Source organism: Helicoverpa armigera, chromosome 11, assembly GCF_030705265.1.
Source record: "Helicoverpa armigera isolate CAAS_96S chromosome 11, ASM3070526v1, whole genome shotgun sequence".
Classification (NCBI taxonomy): domain Eukaryota; kingdom Metazoa; phylum Arthropoda; class Insecta; order Lepidoptera; family Noctuidae; genus Helicoverpa; species Helicoverpa armigera.
This window is the reverse complement of record NC_087130.1, coordinates 1625760-1652122: the sequence shown is the minus strand read 5'-3', so window position 1 is coordinate 1652122 and position 26363 is coordinate 1625760. Positions and strand designations below refer to the sequence as shown.

The 26363-nt window shown below is 38.0% G+C and overlaps 2 protein-coding genes across 2 annotated transcripts in view; one reads left to right on the top strand and one right to left on the bottom strand.

The window, feature by feature from the left end:
• Positions 1-26363, top strand: part of LOC110373713 (uncharacterized) — a 42642-nt gene that overhangs the window by 7254 nt on the left and 9025 nt on the right. The window contains exons 11-23 of the mRNA XM_064036906.1: positions 235-367; positions 782-891; positions 1204-1320; positions 2061-2257; positions 5973-6106; positions 6534-6685; positions 7324-7472; positions 11791-11998; positions 12423-12573; positions 12972-13183; positions 18297-18407; positions 20024-20155; positions 20530-20738. Of these exons, the coding sequence (XP_063892976.1) occupies positions 235-367; positions 782-891; positions 1204-1320; positions 2061-2257; positions 5973-6106; positions 6534-6685; positions 7324-7472; positions 11791-11998; positions 12423-12573; positions 12972-13183; positions 18297-18407; positions 20024-20155; positions 20530-20738 (2015 nt within the window). The remainder of the gene's footprint in view (positions 1-234; positions 368-781; positions 892-1203; positions 1321-2060; positions 2258-5972; positions 6107-6533; positions 6686-7323; positions 7473-11790; positions 11999-12422; positions 12574-12971; positions 13184-18296; positions 18408-20023; positions 20156-20529; positions 20739-26363) is intronic.
• On the bottom strand, positions 15814-17074 carry LOC110373711 (glycine cleavage system H protein, mitochondrial). The gene is made up of 2 exons (XM_021331052.3): positions 16915-17074; positions 15814-16423 (listed from the first exon to the last, which is right to left on the bottom strand). Exon 2 carries the CDS (start codon positions 16415-16417, stop codon positions 15884-15886), a length of 534 nt encoding a protein of 177 aa, XP_021186727.1. The 5' UTR covers positions 16418-16423; positions 16915-17074; the 3' UTR covers positions 15814-15883.

The window sequence follows — 26363 nt, the reverse complement described above, 5'->3', positions numbered from 1 at the left end:
GAACCAATTAATGAATATGTGCTAAATATATATGTAATATGTGCCAGCGTTCTCACCAGTGTCGCGGGGGAATTTCTCTCCTGTTAAATGTCACTCGATTTCAGTGAAATAATTTATAATTTTATAATTAAATGTGCAGATGTTTTTGAGGCTGTCTTTTGTAAAATTGTCTTTCAAAAAGTGCTGTTTTTCAGCGTAGTCTAAATAATCATCAAGATTTATCTAAATTTTTAGGATGTACAATGGAACGACATAGATTATATGCACGATCACAATGACTTCACGTACGACACTGAACGCTTCGCCGGCTTGCCCGAGTTCGTGAAGGAAGTACATTCAGAGGGCATGCACTATATGATTATTATTGGTAAGTTTATGAAAATATAGCTCATAAATATTAATATTTAAAAAAGTTCCTATTCCGTAGTCTCGTGGAAACTACTTTCTGTACCTGGCTATGCTTATGTCAGGATATATATAGTGTAGCTTTCCAACAGTGAAATTATTTAAATCGGTTCAGTAGTTTTCTTATAACTTTCAAGGTATAAACAAGATTTTTTTACTCTTTATAGTATAGATAAATATACTGTTTGATACTTGCTCTACTGCGACGAGAAGCGTCGCTTGGCGGTATCCTGTCGGGGGTAAAATCTAATTTTTTGAACTAATAGGATAGGAATATTCTGTAAAAGCTCTGTTCTTTACATACGTGTTAACGATACTATGCACTTTTATTTTGATTCGCAAACCGGCTTGCTAACAGAGTTTTGAATTGTTTCAGACCCCGGTGTAGGTGCGTCAGAAAAACCCGGCACATATCCGCCTTACGACCGAGGAGTTGAAATGGACATATTTGTCAAAAACAACACCAATCAGATTCTTGTTGGACAGGTGAGATTTATACTTTCGTTACTAGCTTTTTTCCAGGAGTTCACTTGTGTCGTGCGGTTTTTTTTCTACTCATCCAGTTCAAAAAATAGTCTATAGTTCTCTTTGGTATACATACAGATTTATATTCTTTATTATGTACACCAATTTAAATTGCAAAAGAAACAAAAATAATAGAAAGTTTAGGTGACACAATGGGCGGTCTGCCAGATTACCGAACCTGAGGTCCCGGGTTCGATTACCGGTGCGGTCAATACTTGCGGATTGAACATGCTTGTTGGTTGTGGTATTTTTATGTATTTTATCATTTTCTAGGTTTGGAACACTGGTTTCACAGTATTCCCAGACTTCACTCATCCGAATTCTAGCAGCTATTGGTTGGAGATGATGTCTAATTTCCATAAACAAGTTCCTTATGATGGAGCGTGGATTGTAAGTATCACATTTTGTTTTATGTATTTTTTAAATTATAATTAACATTAGATACATGTACGATACTTAATTTACCAAATGCTGTAGGCATTAGAGTCTCATTGAACATCTATCATATAAAGAGTAAAATGAAAAAATATTGCATCAACATTGTCATTATAGTTGTTGTTTTTCGTAGTTTCAAATTCGGAATATAAACCTTGAATATTCCAATGTAATATCGTTAAGGCGCGGCCCCACCGCGGTGCACGGAGAGGGTACGCACGTGCATTAAGCTTCGCTTTGTAAGAAAATGTATGTCTTTATGTCCTTTGCAACCCACGGCGAGGTTACGCAATACGCATGAATTGACGTCATAGATACATGCGTGACTTGCTCGAATAGGCGGTTACATAGTTCAACCCTGTTGATGTGGATCTATGTTTCCAGTGGAGTACACGAATATGACTTACGACTATGTACAGCTTACTTATTGTATAAGCCCGAGTCCGTGGATTGTAGTGGCACGTGCGTAGCCTCTCCGTGCGCAGTGCCTCGCTATACATTGTCAAACAAATGAATACACGCAGCTAAAAGGCGCCGCGCGCCCACGCACAGCATGCGATGCTGTGGAGCCGCGCCTCTCGCGCTGTCCGTCACGCGACTGCTTACGGCGCTGTAATCTAACACCGCGGTATATTAAGCATACAGCCGTCATGCTATCAACAGAACAATAAATGATGGTATTAACATCTTCACAGGACATGAACGAACCCTCAAACTTCCGCGACGGAGCAGCAATCGGCTCCTGTGCTCCTGAGAACCTGCCGTACATGCCACACACACACGACACAGAGCTGCGTACACACACACTGTGCATGGACGCCCGACACTACGCCGGCCAGCACTACGACGTACACAACTTGTACTCGCTCACTGAAGCCGTCGCTACTTACTTGTGAGTATATATGTGTTACACACTCCGTACTGTGTTACACACACTGTGCATGGACGCCCGACACTACGCCGGCCAGCACTACGACGTACACAACTTGTACTCGCTCACTGAAGCCGTCGCTACTTACTTGTGAGTATATATGTGTTACACACAACTCCGTACTGTGTTACACACACTGCATGGACGCCCGACACTACGCCGGCCAGCACTACGATGTACACAACTTGTACTCGCTCACCGAAGCCGTCGCTACTTACTTGTGAGTATATATGTGTTACACAACTCCGTACTGTGTTACACACACTGTGCATGGACGCCCGACACTACGCCGGCCAGCACTACGACGTACACAACTTGTACTCGCTCACTGAAGCCGTCGCTACTTACTTGTGAGTATATATGTGTTACACACAACTCCGTACTGTGTTACACACACTGTGCATGGACGCCCGACACTACGCCGGCCAGCACTACGATGTACACAACTTGTACTCGCTCACCGAAGCCGTCGCTACTTACTTGTGAGTATATATGTGTTACACACAACTCCGTACTGTGTTACACACACTGTGCATGGACGCCCGACACTACGCCGGCCAGCACTACGATGTACACAACTTGTACTCGCTCACTGAAGCCGTCGCTACTTACTTGTGAGTATATATGTGTTACACACAACTCCGTACTGTGTTACACACACTGTGCATGGACGCCCGACACTACGCCGGCCAGCACTACGATGTACACAACTTGTACTCGCTCACTGAAGCCGTCGCTACTTACTTGTGAGTATATATGTGTTACACACACTCCGTACTGTGTTACACACACTGTGCATGGACGCCCGACACTACGCCGGCCAGCACTACGATGTACACAACTTGTACTCGCTCACTGAAGCCGTCGCTACTTACTTGTGAGTATATGTGTTACACACAACTCCGTACTGTGTTACACACACTGTGCATGGACGCCCGACACTACGCCGGCCAGCACTACGATGTACACAACTTGTACTCGCTCACCGAAGCCGTCGCTACTTACTTGTGAGTATATATGTGTTACACACAACTCCGTACTGTGTTACACACACTGTGCATGGACGCCCGACACTACGCCGGCCAGCACTACGATGTACACAACTTGTACTCGCTCACTGAAGCCGTCGCTACTTACTTGTGAGTATATATGTGTTACACACAACTCCGTACTGTGTTACACACACTGTGCATGGACGCCCGACACTACGCCGGCCAGCACTACGATGTACACAACTTGTACTCGCTCACTGAAGCCGTCGCTACTTACTTGTGAGTATATATGTGTTACACACAACTCCGTACTGTGTTACACACACTGTGCATGGACGCCCGACACTACGCCGGCCAGCACTACGATGTACACAACTTGTACTCGCTCACTGAAGCCGTCGCTACTTACTTGTGAGTATATATAGTCATGGACACATAATTAAAGACACTGTTGGAATTTTAAATTACTGCCGCATTTCATCTGTATTTCTTTTTTCTGATTGCTACTGGAACTTTATTTTCTATTTTAAAATATTTAAGAGGGCATTGTGAAATATTAAAACTAAAGACTATCTTCAGTGATCCTTCGCGACAAGTTTTTTTTCGCTTTATCCGAATCTCGAGCGGTATGAACCATAACTTGGCCTGGCCATATAATTAAAGACACTCCATTTGCTCAGAGGAAGAAATGCAAATTATTAATATTATTGATGGTACTTTTCTATAACAACATTCCCTACACTGTAACTAAGCATACTAACACAAATACTAATGAGTACTAATATTTGGTTTATTTCCTTTTACCTCAATGACAGCACGACATCCCTAAGCGTGCAAGCGGTCAGTTTTGTTTTAAGTCGCTACGGGAATTTTCTTCCATGCTTCATAAAAATCTGTGTAAAATTGATCAATGTTTCATGTATGACTTATCACCATTGTGTTTTCTGGCCGATCACCAGTTTTTTTTCTATTAAATTTGCGATGGGCCAAACCAAAACCGTCATAAGTTGCCCGATCAAAGAGTCCTTTTTACTACTCTTACAGTGTTTTTCAGAACTTTTCTAATTTGGAAAGCGCTAAGGACCGGTAAATTATGCTTAGCATATAACAAAATGCTATTTCTAAAATATAATAGTACTTGAATTCGCCTATTTTTAATAATATCTTTCTAAAAGATCACCACACCAAGTAGTGGAGAGAAGCCCCACACTATTACTTTTTCGCCTCCTATGTTTGAGAACTTTCTTAGTGTATTTTGGTTCCATCTCATGTTTTGGAGGCGACTAATTTCGATACATTATTTTAGAATTATTCGTATCCCTTTGTTTAATGAGAAAAAAAAACATTTTTGAACACTTGTTAACTATACCTTTCACATTTGATAGAAATAGCCAACTACAGTATGGACACGCGGTGCTTTTCCAAAAGTAACATCTTCCGATACCCATGCCTTACAGCTTTTCCCGACCCGGTTGTAGTCTAAAAGTTCTGCAGACACAATTTTCGTCCTTTTAGCATCAGATGACTCCCAAAAAAACCAGTACCGAATCATGTAAATGGTTCACTATTTGCCTATAGCACCGCCTTAAAGCCTGTTTGCGGACAAGTTTTCCTTGGGGTCGGTTTAGAGTTGTTCTCAGACCATGCCTTTTTTAGTGCCATTGATAAGAAATCTTTAATAATAAATTTATTACCATGTCCTTACTATAGATCAAGTGGTATGAATAAATCCGTATGTCAAAATATAATATTAAAAAGCCTAAAACATTTTACTTACTTGAATTTTTGTTCTAGTCTTATTGATAGGACTAAAATGAAAATGTTTAATGAAATAAACCTAAATTATTACCTAATTCGAGTTTTCATAAGTATTTTACTCACTTCTAAAAAAAAGTATGGCAGCTATTTGTATCTTTCGTTTTTTTTCTTAACTGGGCTTTAACTGTCTTTAATTAGCTGACCAGACAAGTATCAGCCACAAAAGTTAGTGTTCATTTCCCATAGAGCTTTATATCTAAAGTATTAAAGAAAGAAAATATTTTTTGTCCTTAATTTAAAGATCACAATGTAATGTTTGTTTTAATAATTATTACACTACAGCTTATACCGTGCTTAAGCTCATGTCAGTACCATAACTATTTATTTCACTTCGAGTCGGGGGGTGTCTTTAATTATGTGTCCATGACTGTATGTGTTACACACAACTCCGTACTGTGTTACACACACTGTGCATGGCAAGAATATCAAGGAAAATAACAGTGATTCTATATAGTTACCACTACAGAAATGTTGGTAAAAATCTCAAAAAAATTAAACGACAAAAAAGTTTAGTATGCTTGGTCTTGACCTCAGTCATTGTTAAACTAAACCCCTCTTGGCAAGACTGGGTTGTCCATTACAGAACGTCTCATTGTAACAGTGAAAGATGAACAAACAACAGCTTCTCTGACATTACTTTCGAAAACAAAAACATAAACACACCATTCTCCAACCAAATCATTTATTTATCTACATACATTTACCATTACAGGTTACCCCAATGCGATAAATGTGCCTTAATTACATATAAATTCTTTATACTTAAAACTAATGTCTTTATCTACTATCTATGTATAACTAATAATAAACAATGCATTCCTTGTGAATTCACTCGGAGATCATAATATCGGTTTATTCTCTTCTAGTTCGCTAGCAGAGATCCGAGGCAAGCGTCCGTTCATAATAACTCGTTCGACGTTCGTGGGCATGGGCAAGTACGCGGGGCACTGGAGCGGAGACATCGCCAGCGAGTGGCATGATATGAAGAGCACTATACCCGGTAAGTTTGGAAGTTGTAGAATGTTAAGAAGTTAGATTTAGAAATGTTTTTGAATATGTACTGTTTTCAGGTATCAGGTATTTGTACCAAGCGCAATCACTGATTCAAATATACAAAGAATCAAAAACACACCAAATATGTTTCGGCCATTTGCAGTATCGAATCGAAACTTGCAATAGTAGTTTACACTTCAGTCATCTTATTCGCGACAAACATTTAACTTTTATTGCCAAATATTTTCACAAATTAAATGTTCGAGAACGTTTATGTCATAAACAAAACATTGTAACAATAAAAATCACATTGGGAACGGGAATAACAACCCACCCTCCCTATATAATCGATCACTGTCCCCCGAATTTGACATGCTTAAATAAGATCAGTTGAAGTTATAATATATTAAATATGTTTCGTTTATAATTGTCAGAACTGCTAAGCTTCAGCCTGTTCGGCATACCGATGATGGGTGCTGACATCTGCGGCTTCCGAGGAGACACGACAGTGGAGCTGTGCAAGCGATGGATGCAGCTCGGAGCCTTCTATCCCTTCTCTAGGAACCATAACTCTGATACTTCTAAGGTGAGATGTGTATGGTCTGTGTTGGTAGATAGTAGTTATTTGATATACAAGAGCGCATAGTTGCTTTTTAATCGCAGGCTCAATTTTGATCACCGAGGAAGCGAAGGAGTCTAAAATTGCGCACCATTTTCTAAATTCAAATCACTTTACCGCTCTAGATGATAAAAACGGCTTTTGCACTCAGATATCGAAGAGCAAAACGTACTCTTTCTGACATGGTGGGATGAAATAGTTATTTATCTTTCTGGCAAGACGTAGAAGTAGATATAATTTTTTGCCAATTTTTTATACTGAGGTGTTTTTATACTTAGACACCATTGGCTGTGTTTCGGATGGCACGTTAAACTGTAGGTCCCGGCTGTCATTGAACATCCTTGGCAGTCGTTACGGGTAGTCAGAAGCCAGTAAGTCTGACACCAGTCTAACCAAGGGGTATCGGGTTGCCCGGGTTACTGGGTTGAGGAGGTCAGATAGGCAGTCGCTTCTTGTAAAGCACTGGTACTCAGCTGAATCCGGTTAGACTGGAAGCCGACCCCAACATGATTGGGAAAAAGGCTCGGAGGATGATGGATGTTTTTATACTGAGGTGATTGTGCATTTTAAAATACTTACAACTTATTTATACATGTTATTTCCAGCCGCAAGACCCAGTATCCCTGGGCCCCGAGGTGGTGGAAGCCAGCAGGTCAGCGCTGCGGCTGCGGTACTCGCTGCTGCCGTACTACTACACGCTGTTCTGGCGAGCGCATGTCGCGGGGGACACTGTCGTCAGGCCGCTGTTCTTTGAGTTAGTATATAGTGTGGTACATTACAAGCTCTATATAAGACATAAGACCCAGTATCTCTTCCAATGGGAACTTCAAGGGCTAAAGCTGGCCGGAGATGCGGGATTGTTCGCGCGGCGTTAGTACATAAAGGGTTTAAGAGCGTGTACGTCAACCGCGCGCCATTTGGCCTAAAATGGTACTTTTCAAACTACTGTTTCTCAGTAACTACTTATCCTATAACTATGTTATTTTTTAATAACGCAAGGTAATTTCACTGTCTATATACACTCAGCGGCACGGAATTTGGCCCAAACAAACACAAGTAGATATCAGCCCAGATAGCTGTTGTAAATTCTAATTTCATATGACATATTGTCTGTCCTTTCGTATTTGTTAGTTAAAATACAGAAAAATGTGTGTCTGTTTAACTTTTATAACACTAGAAGCAGATTACGTTGTTGGAACACAAAGCAGAAAGTTAAGTTTAAATTCAGATAGAAATTGCCGAAGTACTAAGCACGTTCCAAAAAAAATTAATGATTATGATCGTTTTTTGTTTCTCTTTTTTCACAATTTGATCAGAAAATTACCCTTACTGCAGCTCAAGTTGCTCAAGTAGTGTTGCTAAGACGTCAAGGGCGTACGCAGTGGAAGATGGTTGAAACTTTAAGTGCACCGCGTATAAGTGAAAGATATGCATAGAAAATGCATGACCGGACTGGCCTTTACACAAGAAGACCAGAAAGTGGGGTGTAAGGTGTTCGTCGGCGCACGACGACCGATTTGTCGTACGTGCAATAATGAAAAATCGGTTTCTCACTGCGTTAGAGATATGCCAGACTTTGCAAACAGCAAGAGAAGTCAACGTCCGTAAGTGCACAATAAGAAGAAGGATAGAGGAACGGGATGTGCGTGCTCAAAGACCAACTCGAGGCCCGGAACTCCTCCCGCACCATCGCGTAGCCAGACTTAGGTTTGCAAGAGAACATGCAAATTGGACGCATGACTAATGGAGTAAAATTTTATGGACCTATGAATGCAGAGTCGTCCTAAGAGCTCCAGACGGCCGTGAACGTGGATGGGGAAAGCGCGGACAATGCTTTATTCCCATCACTACCAAGCAAACAGTCGGTTTTCATGGTGGGTCCATCTTGGTTTGTCGAGGCAGAAGTTCAGAAGCCCATACTGAATTATTGGTTGTCGAAAGTCGTCTGACAACAGTGCGGTATATTGAAGAGATCCTTCTAAATCATGTTTTACCCTGTCAGGGATTCATAGGAAGTGAAGAATTTCGTATAATGCAGGACCATGCTCGACCTCACACAGCTCTTTTAGTAACCGATTACTTGTTCGAGGTCGGTATTCAAAAATTGGACTGGCCTGCAAGAAACCCAGCCATGAATCCTGTAGAACATGTCTGGAACATGCTTAAAAGACAGGTCCGAGCAAGTCGTAACTCACCACGGACTTTCAGTGAACTGAGAACCGCGCTGGTAGTTGCCTGGGAGGAGATCTCCCAGGTGGAGATAAAAAACACAATCCAGAGGATGCCAGATCGTATGCAAGCATTCATCAGATTAAGAGGAAGAAATATCCATTATTAAAATTCGATAACTTTCTGTTTTGTTAAAAATGTTGAATTTAAAAGTTTATGGTGATTATTGCGGTAAAGGACTCTGTTTTCTAACTCAATAAAACTTAATGAAAATCCTCATAATTCTGTTGTCTGTTAGTCATTTTCTATTGGAAAATGAGTAAATTAAACAATTTTAAAATAAAAATTCTGATTTTTCATTTAAATAATGGTTATAAGGCCAAAATGTGCTTGGGCCAGATTCCGTGCCGCTGAGTGTATATAGTTAATTGAACATAAATTTCAATTTGTGTAGTTTAAATACTTAAAACCCCTATAACGTAACAGATGTTTTATAAAATTCCCGTTCAGCGTCTATTTCGAAGCTTAAATTCATGTGGAAACAGTGGCAAATCTAATCATATTTATTTTTTTACTCATAGACGAAATCCCCATGCCTATAGTTAGTTGAAAACATTTTTTGATTTAGGTCTCTATCTTTCAGAAAAAAATATTTTAACAATGTGAAAAATTGGGAATTTCAAATGCTTTTTTTACCTATCTATCTTACTTAATTTAATATAACAATTATTTACTATAGTAATATAACTCTTTCTTTAAAACATTAACTTTATATTATAATTTAATCTCTCGTTTTTATTTTTTTATAAATTATTTAAAAACTACTATAAAACGCTGCATTTTCATTAAATACTAAAAACTAGAAAATAAAAAATCGGTAAAAAAAACTTTTAAGTTAAACGGTTTTATCTTATGTGCACTGAAAACTAGAAAATAAAAAAACTGTTACTTACCTATAAACCTACATAGGTGGTCCCGGTCATATTACACTAAAATAAAAACGTGTAGTCTGTTTTCATTGATATTTTACCTACTGCCAGTTTTATGGCACATCTGTTTCTGCACGATTTTCTTAATCCATAATTTAAGATGGCGGGCGGGAACAAATTAATGCATATTTGTAAAATTGAATTATAAATGAAAAGTATGATATACAAGCGTTGTAATAGCATGAACAGCGTGTAATTTTACTAACTTGACTCTCGAATAGTTTATATGTGTAAGTTTATACCTTGATATGTATTTTCTATTTTATAATTGTCGTTTCATAGACAACCATCTGAGGCAGGCGTCAAAATCGCTCTGATTTGCCATTTTGGGCACTGCATAGTCTGCACTGCAGTTCAGTGTGGTAAGCTTTTTGTTCGGAACGTTCTATCTAGTACGTAGTACATATATATCGATGAATAAAACAAACAGGGTAAGCTAAATAAAACCGTTTAATAAAACGCTGCACGCGAGTCAACTCAAACCAGACCGCCGCAAGGCTTCACAGAGAGAGGACGTGTCGCTCCGTCACATCGCGTAGGGTGAATAACCTCTGCTGTGGATACCGAGAATAGAGTACATTTCAAGCGCGACCAACAAATCTTGATACATTACTATTTTATTTAAAGCTCAATTTTAAAGCATATTTTTTTTATCGATTGAGTTGAAATTTTGTTTGAATGTTCAGTTTTAATGACAATGTATGATTCTATATCCAATATGGCGGTATAACCAAGATGGAGAAAAAAATGTTTTTAATGCATTCCTACGATATGGGTATCAAATGAAAGGGCTTGCTATGAATAACTCGAAAAAAAATGTGTCGCGAGTCTAAATCCAATATGGCGGACTCCTTAGGCTAGAAATCACTTATTGCAGATGTCTGTTACCAATCGAGCTATAATTTTTTTTTTCATTTGGGATGTACCCATATTTTGACTTTTGATCTCGAATAACTTTTGAAGCATATAGGATAGATAACTTAAAACTTTATTTGCAATGGTAAACCCAAGCTCTTCACCAATATTTGGCAATTGTTGTTATTTGACCACAATTTTTCGGTCTGGATGGACTGGACCATTCATATAAACAATCAATGGCTTTGAGAAATCGAGAACAATCAAATTGAGAACAATCACAAAACAATCTATTGAAACCCCCTCCTTTCTTTTTTTGAAATCGGTTAAAATACAGAAACTCTTAACATTGTCATTAATCATCAGTCGACTATTTAGTACTGTTGAAAATTGTATGTAATATACAGAAAGTCCTCAAAACCAAGGTTTTCATAGGTGCCCGATTTTTTTGCAAAAGAGTGTAAGTATTAACGACTTATTTTCATGCTTTTATATTTTAGACATCCATAGACTTACACTATTTTTACGCTATTAACTATTTACTAAATAATATATTTTTTGTTCTACCAATTTCACTCGAAAGGATCAAAATGGTTTGTGTGACTATACGTGAAGTATGATAGGCACGCACACAGCCGCGACGCTAGTCTGCGCGGTTTTTTGCGTTGAATTACCTAAAGTTGACATCGCGCGCCGAGCGTACACGCTCTTAAGAAGGAACATGATGGGTTTCAGTCAGTAAGAGTCTGATACTCCGTCGCACTGCACCTACAGCGGGATGGTTTATTTTGTGATTTTTCCCATCAAAATATAGACCTTGTATCTCTCGGTCCAGAAGTAGAAGACGCCAGTCTACTTTGTCTATTTGTGTCTCTTGACCTCCTCGGATTCTTACTTAGGGTGGATTGCACCATGCAATTATAACAATAACCAATCGGCGAGAGTTCACTGGTTACTTTTATTACCCACTATGCGTCCTGCACTATGAGGTTCTTTTAAGGTTTTGAAGAGACTGCAGGAAATGTCCAATTTCTTTATTAATTTGTATTTTTTTTCCAGAGCCCCCGAACAAACTAACCTACACGAAATCGACACGCAATTCATGATCGGACCCTACGTGATGGTGGCTCCTATCCTGGAGCCCGGCGCCGCCTTCACCCGCGCCGCGCTGCCCGCGCCGCACGCGTGGTACAACATCCGCGACGGACACTTCCTAGCTAGCGACAAGTCCATGCAGTTGACGGAGAACGAGACTGTGGCCGTTAAGGTGAGGTGTTAGGAATAAAGAAATTGTGCAAAATAGTTGATAAACATAAAAAGGACAAAATCTTAGAATGTGGTTCAACCTGATCACCGCGCTGCTATGTCCACATCCAAAATTGCCATAATGATAGCCGACCTCCGGCAGAATATGATGGGACCTTAAGAAGAAAGAGAAATATACAAACAACTCTTTTTTGGGTAGGAGGATAAAAATGTAGTAGATTTTCTATTTGAAATGATTTTTGTGCCGTGACAGAATATGGCATGTCGTCAGATTTCTATGTAACAAATATATTCTACCAGTATTATGTGTTAACTTACTGAAGTCAAATAATATAATAGGATTTTCGTGTGCCATAATGTCAAGTGGCACCACTTACATACCGTCTGTTTCCTTCATTTATGAAACTTTCTACATTTGTCCCCAGGGCGGCGGTATAATCCCAATGCAAGAACCACCACTACAAGGTCCGGTAACTACGACAAACACTCGAAGCTCCCCGCTGCAGCTGCTAGTGGCGCCCGACAGGGACAACCGCGCGCAAGGAGAACTGTACTGGGATGATGGCGATAGTCTTAGTGAGTATTTAATAATTTGTAAGGGAATTTTGGACGAGGGAAATGTGTTGAACAACGTGAGGTTTGAGTAAGAGAAAAAAGTAATGTCTGCTGAGATAAATATTGATCTAAGATTGTATTAGAGTAGGGAGAATTTTGGACAAGTTTAGGTTAAAAGATGATCTCTTTATTGCTATGTGGGTCCGGGGGACTAACAGGCCGTGCCAATAGATACTATATATACATCTGGTCATATATCTTCCTTTAGGATTACAATTATGATTGGAGCAGCAGCCCCCCTACTCATATCCAAGTGCAGATAAAAAAATATAACTAAATGCATTGAGCTAACTTTACTGGACATGTTTTTATTACCTGCTTTCTCAAAATATTGCTAACTTTGACGTAATTTTTTTCAGACACATACGAAGAACAAAAATACAGCCACATAGAATTCTCTCTCAACAATACGGAAATACGCAGCAATGTACAATGGTGGGGGTATGGCGTACCCTCCCTCAACAGAGTCACAGTCCTCAACCAGCCCCCGATCAAGATGGTCGCTATCAACGACCAGCCTTGTGTCAAACCATGCCAGTTTACCTACAATTCACAATCCAAAGTACTTCAGGTAACCGCTAATCTATCCTTAGACAAACCCTTCAATATTAAATGGTATGTAACCTACAAAGTGAAAGCACCTAACCCCAATTGGAGAAACTGGATGGGTGGTAAAAATAATCCCTGAATTTTTAAAATAAATTGTATGTAATCTGGAGTTTTTCGAAGTTTTAGTACTAAATGTACTGGAATGTGAGACCGTTTTTGTGTAGCCATGGTAATATTGTCATGTGATTGTTATGCTGGGATAAAAAGATTGGTGCCATATAACTGAGTGTTATAACTCTGGTTCCTAAAATGGAATATGATACTTATGGATATTAAAACAGGGCTCGAATTATGAATAGTAAAGATATTGAAACATGGGATTGGTACTTTAAATGATGCCCAAACGCGTACTTAGGTGATTTGTCGATATTCCATCAAAACTTTACACATAAAATTATGTGTATTTTTTGTTTTAGTATTATTGTCGCTGTTACAATCTTTATCTCATAAGAAACGAAATGGCTGCCCAATTATAACAAAACAATTATTTTTTTGTAAATGCTTTTGTAATTGTGATAGAGAAATCGTAATGATATTAAATGGAGGGTATTACACTCACAACTTTCTTTCCATATTTCTACTTTCTTTTTTATAATCAATCTTGACAACTGAAAAATGGCTCACAGTTTAAAATAATCAAGGAATAAGTTAATCGACCTAGTTTTCTATAATACTATCAAGCTTTTTAATCAGACATATTCATAGCTAGTAAGGTGTTATAATGTAAGTATTACTAACTGCGTTTTTATTAACTACTGATAAATAACTATTGACTACACAGTGCAACTGTATAAATGTTAATCTATATCTATAATGTTAAACTATTGAAATCTATTCTTCACAGTTTCTCTCTGCTATTGAAAATCTATCGATAAATACTTCCACTTTATCTTATAAAAGATGCTTTTTTTTGTCATTTGTAGTATTGTAAAACACGCGGATCTGTATATTTTATGATCTCTAATAGTGTGTCATAGTTATTCTAAGTTTATCTAAACTATGCCAATTAACAAGTTTTGAATTTGTCCACCCTAAAAAATATCGATAGGTTAATTTACGTGTATGTCTAGTCATAAGGTATGTATTTAAAAATAATAAAAGCTCAAATCACGATGTATTAGGGGTTAAAGTATGAAATTGCCGTTTTATTCTAGTAGGTTTTTGAATTGCCATAGAGTCTTCATGGTTTGAGGTTTTCGAATGGAACTTTTTTCACGTGGTTTCTGTGATGTTCTTCTTTTAAAAAATGTGAAACATTTGATTATCGATGTTCAATTGTTTTTGTTATTCAACTTAAACAAGAAAGATGGATACTGCGAAAATTTGAGTAATTTTTGAATATGAGTTCCGACGCGGGATTGAACGACAGAAACAGCCCGCAATATCAATGCTGCATTTGAAGAGGTGTCTGCTAAAGAACGAGCCGTGCGATTTTGGATTAAACGCTTTCGTGGTGGAAACTTCGACTTGAAGAACGAGCCATGAGAAAGACCGCCTGACAGGTGATTAACGAGAAATTAAGAGAGACGGTGAACGCCGATCCTAGTCAAACTACCCAGATACCCAGCCGAACACCGAATAATGTTGAAAAAATTAGCAGTAAAACAGCCACGACTCATGAATCGACCTTCACCGCTATTGCTCCATGACAACGCGAGGCCTCATACAGCAAAATAAACCGTTTTAACTCTTCAGGAACTGCAGTTGGAAACTATTCGTCTTCCTCCATATTCGCCAGACCTTGCTCTAACGGACAACCATTTTTTTTTGTGATTTGGACAATTATCTACGTCACAAGAAGTTTCTTCCCAGGAGGCAGAACAAAATTCTTTCACACTGTTTGTGCAGTCTAGATCCTCAGAGTTCTATCGTAAAGGCATAAATGACCTTCTTATTAGATGACCGCAATGTATAGATAATAATGGCAACTATTTTGATTAAATAAGTTTGTTAAAAATTTAAAAAAAATACAATTTAGGTTTTCAGTACAAATCGGCAATTTCATACTTTAACCCCTATTATTTAGTGGTAGCCAAAGTCCACAACACAAAAATTACCTAAATGATGTTCATTATGAAATAAAACAATGTTTTTCATATTATATTAGATGTGTACGCAATTTTTAAATTAAATATACATTCTTAAAAAATATTAGAAATGTTTTCAAAACGAGATAATTTTATTACAAGTAGTTATAATTACGATTTTATATAAATATGAATGCAGCATTTATAAGTACAGTTACTATGATTTTAATTGTAAGTTTAAATGATTGTTGTCCCACAATGCAGATGTATTCTTCCAAGATTCATCATATCTTTTGTACAATATTATTTTTGTGATAATTTTATGTATTTTGTGATAGATTTGTGTTACTTTGTCAGTGTACAAAAGAAAATATTGTGATAAAATATTAATTGCACTGTCAGTGTGATTGATGCCAAAGTAGCAAATTGTGTTTACCATTGATTTTGTAGTCAACAATGCACTAATAAAGATGATATGCACAACATTTTGTTTTTATTTATTTTTATATTGGTCACAATTTTATTTTAATTCTTACTGTAAAAGTGCTATAAAAATAAAAACAAATTAACATAACATACTTTATTATTCTCTATAACAACTAATAAATAAAACAGAAAAGTAAATAAATAAGGAACTATGTGTCTGTTTCTTTTTGTTTCTCTTTTTCTTTGTCATCCTTATCCACATCGGTTTTGAGGAACGTCTCATACTGCTCTTCAGTCATCAACTGTTTCAATTCCTCAGGGTTCGTCAACTTCACCCTGAACAACCAGCCTTTGTCATAATAATTAGTGTTAATAAGGGCTGGTTTACTCTCAACTTCAACATTTTTCTCAGTGATTGTGCCAGAGACAGGAGAATATATTTCGCTAGCTGCTTTCACACTTTCAAGGGCTCCACATTCGTCTCCCTCCTCTACTACCGTGTCTGGTTCAGGTAGTTGTGCGAACACCACGTCCCCGAGAGATTCTTGTGCATACTTGCTAATACCCACAGTTCCAATATTATTGTCTACAATTACCCATTCATGTCTATCGGAGAATTTCCTTGGGGCATCAGTACTGTAATTATGGTACATTTGACAGCATGTTGGTCGGACATTAGGTTGGTAAATGCTCCTGGACATGTATTGTTTTGTAAGTTGCAGAAAACATCTTTGGAAAGCCATTTTCACCTGAAAAGATGTGTTATGTTTTTTACTTTATACTGAACATAAAATTATATTGATATTTCTGTTTTCATTTAAACTATTTCTGACCCATATTTATTTACTTTGTATAACTTAACTCTAGCTGATAAGAAAATATAAACATTGATAATAACATTGTGGATAATAATAATTGTTTGCAGATATTCTAAGGTCAAGATACAAGATTTATCTCTTAAATTATATATACAGTTGCTATGGGATAAAATCACATAACAAAATCATACCAGTACCATAATAATGATGAGAAAAGAATAAACCACCATTCAGTTATATGAACAATTACCTATAGAGTTGATGAAATAAAGAATTAAACCGTGCAATGAAAATGAAGTTGGGAAGGCTTTATAGGGGTTATGTATCTATGTTTTTATGATTTAAATATTGAGCCGACTGCAATAATTGTTCACGATTTGATGATTTTGAAAAATGTCGTTTTCATAGAGTAAATAATGTACCTGCTAATATTGTATATGGGATGAAAATTTAATCCATTAAATAGTTGAATTCAATCGGCAATAAAGCTGAAATATTACAAGACAAGAGGTTAGGAAATATAAATTTTTAAATTCCCAAAGTGAATGAAATAAATACTGTCAAATTTCGCAAACTGACATTCCATTATTCGTTCCAAATTGTTGTTGATAGTTTTTTTTTTCGCAAACTTGGTAGCTTTAAGGTTTCATAGCAAGAAGTTTTGATCAAAGTATTTTATAAATGAATTAAATGCTTATATCTGTTGTGGCTTTGTTTAAATAAATAGCAAGAGATATAATTGTATTCTAAACCTATTGTCATACCGTGGCATGGTAAACTGTTTCGTTAAGGTTTGGCAAATCATTGAATTTAATAAACGAGGCTAGAGATTATGTCACATGGATGGATGTATAATGTTAGCAATGTTTCGTTCTTGTAAAAAGACGTAAAACTTAAAGCTTTTCTTTCATTTAGTAGAATTAAAATTTAATAAAAATGGTAACATGCGTATCTATTATATCAAAATCAAAGTTGTCAATTGCATCATAAACGTCACACACCAAACGTCATTGTTCGCTTAGCCATGAGTGAAAGATGTCAAACGAAGCTTACAGAGAAATTTGATAATAAAAATTATATTATTTACTTCGGTATTCTATGCACGGCGATTGCTGTTTTATATTTTTACAGGTAGCTTAAGTAAATACCTTTAAATCTGTATACTTTGTTCGCAGTATCTCGGTAACTGATGATGTTTTTTTCCAGATTTCACTTTGGCACAATAGCATTTAGCTATGTGCTGGGATGTCTGGCTTGTTATTACGGGCTCAATTCAAATATTTTACACGATTACATTGATAAATTAAAGTGCCATTTCGCCGGTGAGACGTACAAAGATGTACAAGAAGTCCTTGTCAGGGTGAGTTGGCATACTTTCTTTGTTTACTGTTTACTTGAAATAGAAAACTCGTTATTTCGCTATTGAGGTCATTTACGCCTCCTTATTCATCATTTTATCACTAGATATGCATTATTGTGGGGCCTTCTATCGCATTAAACAATTAATTGCATGAATTGATGTTTGTGTTTTCATGGACCTTGGTATTTTACTTTTAATATTTATCACTTAATTAAACATCCATAATTAACTTAGAAGGTGGTTTTATAATTGATTAAGTTATGAATCTATGCCAAGAAGTAGTGTTGCAACTTTTTCAGTTATTATTTATTTTAGATAATAAGATTCACAAATTCAGAAAACCATTATAGAAATTGTGTAACTTTGGGTATTTATTTCTGATAGAGTTTTGAATTCTATGGTTTTGTCACCTATGTTATGCAAATTATTCTTATTATATTTCAGGGCTGCGATACCTGTGGGTCAAAGAATTGTGACAGACATGACTCGAGCGTGTCAGCAGAGCCTTGGGTTGGGCTCCAAATACATAAACAATTGGATCAAGCGATAGAAGATGTTAGTATTCTTATATATTTTCATAAAAGCAAATTAATATGCTTCTTCATTAGAGTTATCCTGCAACACATAGGGCTCCAGAAAGAATGTAGGTTTGTTTTATTCTGTAAGAGTCTAACACTCCCTTGACCCTGTGCTCCACCCATAGTGAGAGTGGTCATTTGATGATTTCCTACCTACCATAACGAGCATAGCACATAACACATTCAGCAACCATAAACAACATTCAGTTAAATTGAGAATATCCTCCTTTTTAAGAAGTCATTGATCAGCAAGTATATGTGTAACCTTCTTTTGGCAAACCTTAAAACACTTAAAATATTGTCTAAAATCAGGAAAATTAAAATATAATTTTCCTTGTTGAATGTGGCCAGTTGCCAGTTGAATATAGAGAAAAAAAAGTGTTCAACAGAAATATAAATCTTATCTTAGAATTTACACATGCAATATAATAAGTACAAACAATTTAACCAAGCAAGGTCAAGTGAATACATAAGAAACATTTCTAACAATGGACAGTAAACCAAAACAATAGATATTACATTCATGAGATCACCTATTACAAATAGAATAATAGTTTCTTGGCTCTGTATATTATAAATGGTGACAATCCTTACTAATGTTATAAATGCGAAAATAACTCTGTCTGTCAGTCACACTTTCCCTCCAGAACTACTGCGGAAAGTAGTTCTATCTGGATACGGTTGGACCTGTACGGAAAAGCTAATTATAAAAGTAATTAGAATCCAAAAGCCATCACACACACAGATTGCATGCATATAATTAAAGTGCTATTTCAATATAAATTGAATTTTACAAAACTATTAAGGTTGACTTAGAAATGGTCATGACAGCTAATATGTGCAATTCCTTTTTATTACAGTCATAAAAAGACTCCATTTCCCCTCACTGCAGTTGTTTAAACAATTGTGTAAATCTAACTAAACAGTACAAAATCGGTACAAAAACATCCATAAAATGTTTGTGTGTTATATCAAATACGATAGTTGAGAGTTGATAACAGTAATACCTATAATAACAGCAGTATTTCGTATTATTTTGGGATTTTACCAAGATAGTTTTTGGAACAACTAATATTGTGTTAAATGTGAGACCAAATTCAAAAGATTAGCGATCGATAAACCGATGACTTAACATTGCAAATATTTTAATTGGAACTAATTAACGTGAATAGCATTGAAACCGGAATAATTGCCGTTTGCAATTCTTTTAATTGTATTATTTCGGTTTGTAGCTTATCAAGATAAATGTTAAAGCACGATTTATCTTAATTTTCGACGAAACTTCATGTAAACAAAATCTGTATCGCTTTTATAAAAAGTTTGTCTGAAAAGTAAAAAGAAATGATTGAAAAGGCTGATGAATCATGAAATGACACAACACACATACATCATTTATTTAAAGCCATGGTGTCACAGGCAGACACTCAAAGCGTTTAAACTTATATTGTGGGGTTTTAAAAGTAGCTTTTGAGGATTAAAATCTTACGCAGGGTGTAAAAAGCCTATTTGGAAGTACTTCATGCGTGTCTCAATAAAAATCAGCTCAGTTTTAGTTATTTTTGATACTAAATCTGACATTATTTTGTATTCTAGTTCTACAACACAATACTGGACCAGTTCATAAACTCGTGGTACGGCAAGGTGACTCTGCAGCCGTTCTTCGTGGACGAGCTGCGGTATCAGCTGCGATATGCCTCCGCCTGCCTCTTGCAGAGAGCTGTCAAGGTATATGTACAAACTATGATTAAAGTTATATTAAATCTGTTTACCAGAACTAAATGTTTAGCCTGTGTTTCGGAGGGCACGTTAAACTGTAGGTTGTCATTGAATATCTTTTTCAGTCTTTATAAGTCTTACTAAAGGGTGTTGGGTCGCCCGGGTAATTGGGTTGAGGAGGTCAGACAGGCAATCGCTCCTTGTTGAGATACGATGACCAGAACATGACAAAATGATTCTGCAGGGTATGTTTTCAGCTTCTCTGTACCAAAACATGTTGTTAACTGGTTTCCTCCTGAAAAGTTTTATAATGTATTTCTATCTTTATGTGTTAATCTTCGGTTCACGAATTTTTTCAAATTTTAACCACTCCTTTTTCACAGATAAACTACGCGCAATTCATAACATCCCGCCTCATCCCGTGCGCTCTCCGACACTACTCCGTGTGCGCGACCCGAGTCGCCGCGCCGCTCGACCACAAGCTGGCGCTACATCCCGCAGCCGCTAACAGAAATGCGGAGTTGAAGTATTTGAGATGTATTACTAACGCGATAATGCCGTATTTGTTGAAGAATAATGAGTTGAATAATTCGTGAGTATTTTGGTAATTTCTTACCTATTTATAGCTTTAAACTTTCTGAGATTTTCAAAGTTAAACGACATGAATAGGGAGTGAGTGTCAATATGACGAATAACAGGGAAGAATGGAAACGCAAGAGATTGCGTCAACCCCAAATAAAATTGGGACAGGAAGAAGAAAAATTTTCAAAGTTAACAATTGTTTTAAGAAAACTGACTTTATGTTGTCAGTGAATTTGGGCCTTAACATGCCCACGTAGTAAAAGAGATTCAGTTTAACTTTGCATCTGATGTTAGTCATATTTTTCACACATACTCAGGCTTGATTAACAGACTTGTGATATGTTTATGAGGTTTAAATGAATCGTAATTCACAGCTTGTTGTTAATTTACTAACAGCGTATGATGTTAGTAATATGCTACTCATAGTAACTCACTTTTTGATCCTTCGACTGACTTCCCAATTGAATTTAAACCACAGATTATATAATAGTTACTACGTAACAGATAAATCACTCCATACAAAAAAGTCCATACCTACTGTTATAAGCACCTACAAGTTCCCAAACTACCTACAAATTCCTAGCTGCGTTATAAAATGAACCTTAAAAGCTCGAGCGCTTGATTGTTACTCCAATGCGATAGCGCACAGTTCAGTGACCGCAACCGTGCCGTGGCCGTGCTTAGGGTTGCCTCTTGCAATTTATTAATATTTAAGTAGGAAAACAAAGTTACGCTTATTTGTAACTGTCTTCCCGAATGTCAATGGAGGTGCCCAACTACTTTTCGAGCACAGAACACGCAAGTATTCTATACTTACCTATTACCCCTGGCACAACACCGCTGACCGCTGATACATACCTACTTACCCAAAATTAGGTTTCTGCTCAGCGATATATGCAATGTTCCAAGCCACCATTTAGTTGGACGAAAACTATACCTACCTACTTATACTCGAAATGTTTTTAGCTACAAAACTCGGTAATCATTGCATGTATAACTAAGTATAAGTATCTAAAGTAAGTCGCTTATTTTTAAAATGACAAAGAAGATAAGTATTTTTACTTAAAAAAATAGAAACCTATGTATATTCATACATAGGTATAAAATATATCTAAATGCCTATACATATATGTAGCTCTCTTCGTGCTGGGGATCGATGACTTTGAAATAAAATCCCGTTTTAAACACTTATTACAACTTTTATTTCAACAACTTTGGCTCGTTCGTTACACTCAGTACCGCGTGGTTGCCTCTAACACCGTTCATTCAGTCCCTCCCTCTCACTCCTTCGCTCACTCGCTCACGCCTCCCTCATATTCTGTCACGTTCCATTCCACTCGACATTCATTCCCACATTCGGCCGTCCTGCACTCATGTCTGTCCTCAGACATACACCAAATCTTATGTACTAACTAGACTAAAACATCATCAATTGAGTTAAATAAAATAAACTGGAACCATACTCTACAACAACCTAATACACATAACTACTTCCTACAAGACAATCTTGTTTCTGAATTTAAAACATACAACTCTACATTGGCAAAAACATTTAAATGTTACTTCGAACTTAATACAATTTATAGGTTTAGAAAACAAAATGTTTAGTTTTACATAGAAAAATAACATAGTAAATACTCTGGTACAGATAGCCCTACGCCATGGCACTGTGATAATGAACGAAAGTTAACCCCTCCTGAAATAAGAACTGCAATAATAACCTGCGGAGTAAGGTGACTGCTACTCCTCCAGCATCTCGGCGTCACCGTGTTGAGGCCATCTCTTCATTTGGTCAGCTGAACTGGATGAACGCTGGGGACCCTCTACAGAACTATCAAGTTTCTCTACGTCATAGCGATCCTTACGCTTGCATTTCACCACTCTATAAGGGCCTAGGTATTTAGGTTTCAGCTTCAACCCTGGACCGAACTGTGTTCTTTTAATCGCCACTAAATCACCTTCCTTATACTTTGAACTTTCCTTCCTCTTTCTATCATATTGTTTTTTATTTTCCTCTTGTATCTTTAGAATCTGTTCTTTGGCTTGCTGCCTTATCTTCTCTCTATTTTCATCATATTGTAGTGTATTTTCTTCCTGTAATAGTTGTAGAATTTCCAAATCTTCCTTACCCTTCATTTTACTCCCATCAGTAGTTCAAATGGTGTTGTGTTTATGCTTCTCTGGAAAGTAGAGTTGAGTGCCCTCTGCACTTTGCTTACATGCTTGTACCATACTGCAGGATTCTCCAAACATAGTTTTGTTAAAACTGGAATAAGTATTCGATGTACTCTCTCCACTTGGCCATTACCACGTGGCACACCAGTAGTAATCTTTACATGAGATATCTTTTCTTCTTCACAATAACTCTTAAACTCATTACTTGTAAATGCCGTTCCCCGGTCTGTTATGAACCGCCGGGGGTTCCCAAATATTTGCTGATGAATCTGAATTTTCCTTAATGTCTCTGATGATGAAGTAGTTTTCGTGGGAAACAGCCATACGAACTTCGTAAACCCATCTATCACCGTGAGTATGTAGTTGTATTGCTTTCTTGTCTCTGTAAGTGGACCAATATGGTCTAAATGCAGGGTATCAAATGGAACACCTTCTTTCTCTATCGGATTCAAGAATCCTTCCTGTTTTCCTTCCTTCCTTGTTGCTAGTAGGCAAGGAATGCAACTCAATAAAAAATCCTGCATCTTCTTGTCCACATCTCTAATGTAATATTCCTTATTCAGTAACTCTTTCATCTTAGACTTTCCAAAGTGACCTTTGCTGTGTACTCTGTTAATAATTTCTTTCTCCAAACTTCTTGGCACTACAAACAGCTTCTGCTCAGTCTTATACAACACACCATTTTCTAACCAATAATCGTCGTATGGACTTCCTCCTCTCAAAATTTCCTTTATGGCTTTTATGCCATCATCTTGATCTTGTGCTTGGCGTAAACTCTCCTGCAGAGTAGTGACCACTGCCACTGTTGGTATGCGGCTCAAAGCATCTGCATGCTGCATCCTGGAGCCCGCTCTGTGCTCCACTTCGAAATCATATTCACTGAGCATGAGGACCCACCTGGCTACCTTGGCTGACAAGTCTTTCTTCTTAAGTGTTAATTCAAAAGCCTTACAGTCTGTGACTATTTTAAATGGAATACCATAAAGGTAGTGCCTGAACTTCCTGATACCTTCTATGATGGCTAGTGCTTCCAATTCGTAGCTTGAGTACCGGCTCTGAATGTCAGTTGTCTTCTTACTCATGTAATGTACTGGGTGTAAGCCTGACCCTGGATGGTGTTGCATGAGTATTGCAGCCAATGCTACACCTGAGGCATCGGTGTGCAATTCAGTCTTCAACTTCGGATTGAAAATCTTCAGAACAGGTCCGCTAGCTAATTTATTCTTCAGTGTCTCAAAAGCTTTTCTTTCCTTATCCTCAAATATGAACTCTGTATTCTTCTTTAATAAATCAGTCAATGGCTTCGCCACAGAAGCATAATTTTCAATGTACTTCCTGAAATAGCTTGTCAATCCAACAAAACTGTGCAAGTGCTTGAGGGTTCTTGGCTCAGGGTACCTTATGACTGCATCCACCTTATCTGTACTCGGCCGTACTTCTCCATCCTTCACCCTGTGGCCCAAGTACTCAACTTCACGCTGCAGTAGGTTCGCCTTTTTCCAATTAATCTCCAAGCCATAATGTGCTGCGACTTCTAGCACTTGCTTCAACCTCGATACAGCCTGAACTTCATCCAAGGCTGGAATTATAATGTCATCGATAAATATGATTAACACTCCTTGGGAAATCAAATTTCTAAAGATTATACTCACAAATCTCATAAAAGTCTTGGGACAGGTGGACAAACCAAACGGGCACGGAGAAATTCAAACTGCCCGTGGTGAGTGACAAATGATGTGTACTTAATAGACTCCTCGCTGACCTTCAAATGAAAGAACCCACTTTTCAAATCAAGTACACTGAATACCTTAGCTTCCTGCAATTTGTCAATCAGATCATGGATTACGGGAAGTGGAAATTCATCCTTAACTATTTTCTTGTTGACCTGCCTATAGTCCACACAGACCCTAGTCGAACCATCTTTCTTCTTTACTAGCACTAAAGGACTGGAGTAATCTGAGAAACTCACCCTCACGATGCCTTTATCAAGCCATTCCTCGATTTGATCTTCCACTACCTGTTGCTCCATAAGTGACAGTCGTCTGGGTCGCTGTCGCACTGGGATGTCATCCTTCAATACAATTTGAAGTTGGATCGGGCCTCTTCCTTATACAATGGCTTATACTCCTCAACACATTGCATAACCTCACTCCTTACTGCTGGATCTTGAATGTGATCAACATTGACTGCTACACATCCTGGAAAACAATCAATTTGACCAACCCATTCACAACAACCAATGGGAAAAAACCTAATACCCCCTTCATTCATTACCACAGTAACACGACCCAGGAACTCTTGACCTATTATTACGTCGTAGGGCATCACCTCTGGTGGAACTAAATGAAAAACTACACCATTAAAACACTGATTATCAATCTCAAGTCCAACAGAGACGCTGCCCCTTGATTGTATTTCACTACGGCCTAATCCAGACATCGTTAACGTTTCACTCGCCACTTCGGCGTTCAACATAGGTAAATACAACAAAGATAATAGGTTCACATCACTACCTGAATCTACGAGAGCATTTAAAACTGTATTATTAATTTTAATGTCTTTTACCGGCTTCCGAACACATTTGTTTACATGCGTGATGTTAACGTTTCGATCTTCGTAACTCGTAGCTGTCACATTTACAGTGTTGACATCTGTCAATGTCAGTGACGTTTCATTGTCTATGACCGCGCGGACAGTCTCGTTTCCGCTTACTTCGTTCACCGTTCCGAACATAGCCGCGGGTCGCTTGGGTCCCAACTTTCCGGCCTCCCCGGAACCGGAAGCCCGCCTCCTCGGCCGCCGTGAGCGCCGCTGCCGCCTGCGCCCGCCATCTTGGCGCCTGAATGACCCGATGCCGATGCTGTAGCCGTAGATCTCATCGGATTTACGGGACACTGGTTACGAATGTGACCGAACTGATTACACCCAAAACACTTCAATCCGTTTTTACACACACCCGCTTCATGTCCCATGTCACCACAGCTATAGCACCGCCTCGCCGATCCCGATGCTGCCGAGGACGCCTCCGCCGACCTCGCATGACCTTTTAACCTCTCGGTTCTCTTTTCTCGCTCCCTGGTTTTGGACTTCATTTTCTCATAGAAAGCCAGCTTTTCCTTCAATGCTGGAAACGTGGTCACGCCGTACAGAATCACCTTATTGCTCTCGTAATCGTCGATGCCATCCACGATGTACTGTATCGCGATGTAGTCGGAAATTTCGCACGCCGCGCTAGCTCTTTCATATGCAACATGTACTGATAATACGTCTCGCCTTTTAATTTCTTGCGTGCCGCCATTAGCTCGTGCATTTCCTTGACGTTCGCGGTGTCTGGAAATTCCTTCACAAGCGCAGCCTTGAGATCGCCGTAGGTTTTGAATGCCTTCTCATTTTAACCATAGCTCAGCCGTCCCGGTGAGTGACCGGCGAGCTACGATCAAAGTTTGTTGCGGCGTCCACT